Genomic DNA, 6,735 nt, shown 5'->3' with positions numbered 1-6,735 from the left:
TGCTGCTGAGGAGCCTAGAAGGTAAGAATTCATAGAACAACTCTGAGCAGCTGTTACTAATCAGCTTTGTTACTGAGATTAAACATTTTCACAGTCTCTTCCATGTAGGAGTTGGGGGAAGTGCTAATCAAAGTTTCGTGGAAGAGTTGGGCTTTGATGAATAGGCTTTTCAACCTTATTTTCTTTTGCTGTCTCATGAACTTTTTGGCTTGTGGCCTTAAATACACATGTACCATTATAAATCATACCTGGGTGTGTTCGTGCTGATACTCCTCTCACCTTCCTACTATTACCTATTTCATAGTCTTTAAGATTTTTCCAAATTTTCATTCATCCGTGATGCAGATCCTTTTCTTTGAATTCTGATTAACCCAGCCACCCCTACTCAGCCCTTTTTCTGTTGTCCTACTCTCTGATTGGTATGTTTGTCTGAATTCTATAATTAGATTGTAATCTAGGAAAAGAGCTCTGTCTCTTCTATTTCCCACAAATACTAGTTGGTTCATTGTAGGGGAAATTTACATCAGTGTAGCAGCAATGGCTTAAATGTATAAAAGAATATGCTGGAGACTGGTTACAAAGTAGATGAGCCCTAATTGATTTAAAGTGAAGTGATAGTTTCCAGTTTTTCAATAATGATTTGGGGTTTTATCATTTCTTCCATTCTACCTCTAATTCTCACATTTAGATTATGGTCAGATCATTTTTTCCCCCTCACTTTTGGTTCTAGACAAAAAATTTAGACTTTAATGCCGTTCATCCTGATTTGTTCAACAATAAAATCTTGCCTAAAGGACAAATACTATTTAAAATGTGTTTTATTTTTGTTCAGAGCTATTTTATAAAAGGGTGCCCTAAACATTTATATACCCTTTCAATGAAGATTATGGAATTTGGGGGCCAGGTTGGCATTCATTTTCCTTTCCGAAAATAACAGTTAACAGCACGTCTCCATCTAGATTACTTGCTGTATAGAATGACAGAGTTGGGGAAACGTTTTACGTCGTATCCCAGGGTCCCCTCCTCACTGCCTAGGTTCCTGGTAGCAAGAATGGTAAACCTTAATTCAACGCTTAATCGAATCCTTCAGTATTGAGGGAGGAAGGCACGGAAGTTTTTGTGGGGAACACTGAAAGATATTTTTGTAGGGGCATTTTTGAAAATGGTACTGGGAGCCAGAGGAGGGGGTGCTCCAAGATTGTGAGTTCCTTTTTGATTTCCCTTCAAAACCTCGATGCAGGCGGAGGCAAGAGCCTGGATGTGCGGAGGGCCACTGCAGCCCTGCGCGTCAAGACAACCGTCCGGGGTCTGTTTGCCCCTTTCCCCGCCCACCCATCAGTTCTGGCAGCGCATGCGCTGAGCCGTGGGCCGGAGAGTTGTCGGCTGGGAAATGGCGGCCGCGGGCTTGGTCGCTGTGGCCACGGCTGCAGAGTACTCTGGCCCTGTAGCGTCGGGAGGTAACCTCTCCGGTGTTAACTGCGGCCCAAGCTCCGGAGCAGGTAGTGGTCCTGGCCCGGGTTCGTGGAGCCGCTCCCTCGATCGAGCGCTAGAGGAGGCGGCTGTGACCGGGGTGCTGAGCCTGATCGGCCGGAAACTGAGGGAGTTTCCCCGGGGAGCGGCCAACCATGACCTGACGGACACCACCCGGGCGGGTGAGTGGGGCACGGGGCATCCCTGCTGACCCTGGGCGCGGGACGCGGCGGGAGGCCGCTCCATCCGGTGGGAGGACTCGGGGCTAGTTACAGCCACCGGTCCCATAGCGCCTGGTTGGGACCGGACTAACGGGGAGAAGCCGACTGCCCGACCCACCCAGCACCCCCACCCCCGCCCCGGCCTGCGGGCCAGACCCCGAGCCAGGGGCGAGGCGGCAGACTGCAGCATCTCTCGGGGAAGGAGACTGTAGCGATAGACACAGAGTGTTTTACTCTGCTAGAAAATTAACTTAATGCCGCTGAAGTAGACCCTTGCCCCGCCCCGGTTTCTGCAGGCCCTTTCGGATTTGGGATGCCAAAGTGACTTTGCTAAGATTTGGGATTGTAAACGCTCTCTTAGTATGTTCAGAGCATGGGCCACTGCGTTGTTGGGGAAGCATTGATGTGAGCACTGACGTTTCTTCAAGAGTTGTTTTTAATGTGAGCCCTAAGGCTGTAACTTTTCTTTCTGTACCTTTATCTATTTGGCTTACTAGAGCCAACCTTCAGACTCCCATTACTTTTCTCACGCCCTCCCTGAAAAGTTGAGGGAAGAAAAGATACATAGAGTGCCTACCCCATCTGTATTTAACGCTTTTCAAAAATGAACATTACTTCGCTTTATACATATTTTTGAACACAGGAAAGGTAATAAGCAATTGGATATTATTTGGTTTTCTCAGTTGTAGAGAACAATGTTTGGTGACCGAGGCGCTTAACATAATATGCTTTTCTTGTGTTTAAAATATAGCTTCCTTAGGGAGTAGACTAAAAACTGAGCCTATTCATATTTTACACAAAGGAGGAAAAAAATCCCCTACACAGGTTCGTGTAGTATGATGTAGTTAGGTATTTTATTTTGATATAGTGTTTTTTTTTTGGCAATGAAAGAATATGTAGTACTTTGTCTTATATTTATTCCATTTTATTTTATTTTAAAATCTTCGATTTGAAAATCTTCTGTGTGCACTCATTAAAGATTGATGGGTATTACATATGATTCACTCATGTTAGAAAAATAAACAACTGTTAAACTACTTTAAGAAACTTCTTTCCAGAGTAACTTTCACTCTAGTGTAAAATGGAAGAAATTAAATGTCTAATTATTTAATCTCTTTTAGAAACAGTTGTACTGAAGATATTTTGTATTTTTAGTGAATGTTATTAAAATTAAACTTTCTTGCTAAGGTAAATATGAACAGCCACTTCCCTTTTGCTTATGTTCTGATAGACAACATCCAAAGTTGTCGTTCATAACCCAGATTACCTGATTCTGTTCAGGAGATGGCCGTATGGCATATGATTGTTTCAGAGATGGGTAATGTGGCAGTTTTATATTGGTGTGAGTCGTTTCAGTATTACTCCATTAAACGCGAAGCTAAAGAACAAGTTGATTACAGGAGTTTATTTCATTTGTTATCTTACCTGCTTTTAAATAGTTCTAGGACCAACATGTTTTGCTTTTAAGAAATATTTTATTAACTGACAAAGAAAACCCAAAGGCATTTATGAAGAAAAAGAACCAATCCCAATAAATTTTTCCCTTACTGTGCTCTGAATTATTCTATTTTTTAAAGATTTTATTTCTTTTTTTTTTTTTAATGTTTATTAATTTTGAGAGAGAAAGAGGGGAGGGACAGAGAGAGGAGAGGGACAGAGAGAATTCCAAGCAGGCTCTGTACTGTCAGTGCAGAGCCCAAAGCTGGGCTCGATCCCACAAACTGTGAGATCCTGACCGGAGCTGAAATCAAGAGTCAGACACTCAACCAACTGAGCCACTCAGGCACCCCTAAAGATTTTGTTTTTGGATAATCTTTACACCCAACGTGGGGCTCAAACTCACGACCTCGAGATCAAGAGTCACACACTCTTCTGCTCTTCTGACTGAGCCACCAAGGCACCTGAGTTATTTTAAACAGATAATTTAATGCTGATATGATAATTTATTGAGTATACACTGTTTGCTATTCATTGTTAGGTGTTTTAAAATACATTGCCTTGTTAAATGCTCAAAACAACCAACCAATGGACTAAGCATTATTATCCCCACTTTACTGTGAAGAAGCACTCAGAATTTACAGATGAGGAATCACTCAGAGAAAGTCCTGTAATTAATATTGGTGGTAGAATTTCAGCCCAGGTCCACGGAACTCTTTTCTCTGTGCTGTACGTCACAGCCTTCCTATGTACAGATAGATATTACTATTCCTGTGTTTGCAGATAGTGAAATCAAGATTTGGAGATACTAGATAATTTGCTCAAAGACCTGTAGCTAAAGGCCAGGGAAGGTAGTGTTAGCCAAGATTTGAGCCTAGTTTGAGATAACTCCAAACCCATAGCGTACCTATAGCTTAATGGATTCAGACACAACCTATGTTAACTAAAATGTTTTGTTAAGACTCTTTAAAATTTAAAGCCAGGAAAATTATTTGAATACCGTGTGTGTGTGTGTGTGTGTGTGTGTGTGTGTGTGTGTCAAAGTTGCCATATAGCCTGTTCTCTCATAATGTATATGGACTGTATCTGGTAGAGCTGCTGTCCTTCAAGAGTTTATATTCTAAGAAACAGCATATATTTCCCATACTACGTATAATTTGACATGATTAGAATTAATTAGGAACATTTTCTTGAGGCTTTTCACTCTTATTTGTTTTAAAAGGTAGATTTTTAGGAAAAGGGAAATATTTATTAGGGAATAGGTAATTTGATCCAGTGGACAGTGCAAATTTTAGAAGGAAATCACAGAAGACTTCTTGGGGCAGAAACGTTGGAAAGGATTTGGGTAGGCAAAAATGAGAAGGACAACCAATTCCAGGCAGTGGTGGACAACATGCAAAAATTCCTAGAGTATATGGCACATCAGTTAATTTTGCCAGTCCATTATGCGTTACCCTTTCATCTGATTTACAGTAATCCAATTTTCCTAGGAAATCACTCCTCTCAGTTTCATGGCTATCCCAGCCCAACACAAGGGTGTGCATGTGACTGGCGCCAGACCTAGCCAGTCAATATCCTTCTGGTCACAGTGATTGCTCAGAGATGGGCACATTTTCCAGTGAGCACACATGACTGTTAATTCTGAATTTTTTATTGGAACTATTGAGAAAGAGGCATGATTTGGACCTTGGGGATTGCTGAGAGAATAGAATGTGAGCCTAGAGCTTACTAATAATTGGAAGGCAGAGCCAAAAGATGGAAAGAGTGAGACCAAGTTCTGATGACAATGTTTGAACCTTTGGTTCAATAGCCAGGCCTTAAGATAGTGCTGTCCTTGGACAGCAAGTTAATAAATTCCCCTTTCTGCTTGATTTGAGCAGAATTTTTTGTTACAAAATCAAGAGTCCTGACTAATACAGTGGGACTGCTTGTGATAATGTGGTCAGGCCAGTTTGGTCAGAATAAATGGTTGGATTAGAGAATATCTGAGCTATCTTTTGCATATGTGGAAGCTAGATTGAGGATAGGTTAATTGAGTTTGAGACAGGGAGACTAATCAACATTCGTTCTCATTTGTTCAACAAACATTTGCTAAGGAATTTGATAAGTGCAGATATACAGAGAGGACCAGCATACTTTCTGTCCTCAAAGAATTCAAGGGATCTAATGGAGAAATAAATGTGAAGATTATTTGACTTGTCTACTAATAGCAAAACTTTTATGTATAAGGCATTATACTAACTATAATATAGAGGAAACAAAAATAAGAGGCTTTACCCTGTAAGAATTTAAAAAAGCTAGTAATCCAGTTGGATGACTACAATAATAATCTGAATCTCTGAAGGAATGAAAAATAGATATCATATTGGAAAATGAAAATGTACAAATGCTGACTGAATATATATATATATATATTTTTTTTGAATATATTTTTTAAAAAAGGACAGAAGGCATCAAAGATGACTGAGTGGTTAAATCTGGAGGATTAGGAAGATAGTGATGCTATTGATAATAATAATAGGTAACATTTATTGAACTGTTAGCATATTTCAGGTATTGTTCTGAGCTGCATATATAAAACATGCACATACAACAACAATATGAGTTGTAAGTATATTTTAACCCCATTTTACACATGAAAAATCGAAACTTGAAATTGATCAAGGTTACACAGAGTAAGTGACATTGGGATTCAAATTCAGACACATCTGATCCTAAAACTTGTGGTTTTGATCAGTAAGCCATACTGACAAAGAAGTTTGCTATATATAATTTCGTTGATTTGCTTGATACTTTTAAAGGGGTTGTAGCACATGTAGTTAACCCTGTGCAATGAATAGAAATGTAAGTATGAGGGCGCCTAGGTGGCTCAGTTGGTTAAGCGTCCAACTTTTGATTTCTCCTTAGGTCATGATCTCATGATTCATGAGATCGAGCCCTGCATCTGTGCTGACAGTGTGGAGCCTGCTTGGGATTCTCTCTCTCTCTCTCTCTCTCTCTCTCTCTCTCTCTCTCTCTCTGCCCTTTCCCCATGCACACACATGTGCGCGCGCTCTCTCTCTCTCTCTCTCTCTCTCTCTCAAAATAATAAGTAAACATTTTTAAAAAAGTAAATCTGGAGCTTTTTTTTTTAATCCTAAGTAAACTCTGCACCCAACGTGGGACTCCAGCTCATAACCCCAAGGTCAAAAGTTGCATGTTCTCCTGACTGAGCCAGCCAGGCACCTCTGTAAAGTTCCTGGGACCCCATACATTTGAGAGAGTCATAATGAAGACTTTGTGAGATTCTTGGTGAAAGAATATGGAGAGCGAAAAAGCTGGTTGCTGACAACCATGGGATACACTAGCATTTAAAAAGGCAAGAGGCAGAATCAGCCTGAGAGAAAGTCCAATTCCACAACTAGGCCTTTACTAGAATTCACAAACTCCTAAAGCTGAAGGAACCATAATCATCTAAGTTATGTTACAAACAAGAAGCAGTCTCAGAGATTAAATGATGTGTTTAAGGTTAAGTAGTGAGATGGTGCTGTTTCACAGAAGGCAAATAGGGGTCATAGTTGAAGCTGTGAGAAATCTCTTCTGAATAAAAGGCAGAAAACAAACTAAA

The 6,735-nt window shown here is 40.5% G+C and overlaps 1 protein-coding gene across 20 annotated transcripts in view; it reads left to right on the top strand.

The window, feature by feature from the left end:
* Nucleotides 1-1,346: 1,346 nt before the first annotated feature.
* The window catches only part of LRCH3 (leucine rich repeats and calponin homology domain containing 3), a 148,340-nt gene continuing 142,951 nt past the window's right edge, over nt 1,347-6,735 (top strand). For 16 of the 20 annotated variants that reach the window (XM_045037060.1, XM_045037057.1, XM_045037056.1 and 13 more), the window contains exon 1: nt 1,349-1,652. In XM_045037060.1, the coding sequence (XP_044892995.1) occupies nt 1,391-1,652 (262 nt within the window). In that variant the 5' untranslated portion in view covers nt 1,349-1,390. Of the gene's footprint in view, nt 1,653-6,735 lie in introns of all 20 variants that reach the window. The other 4 variants (XM_019839905.3, XM_019839902.3, XM_045037054.1 and 1 more) reach the window with 3 other exon arrangements.

Source organism: Felis catus, chromosome C2 (assembly GCF_018350175.1).
Source record: "Felis catus isolate Fca126 chromosome C2, F.catus_Fca126_mat1.0, whole genome shotgun sequence".
Lineage (NCBI taxonomy): Eukaryota > Metazoa > Chordata > Mammalia > Carnivora > Felidae > Felis > Felis catus.
Note: the sequence above shows the minus strand (reverse complement) of the source record. Positions and strands in the feature narration are given on the sequence as shown.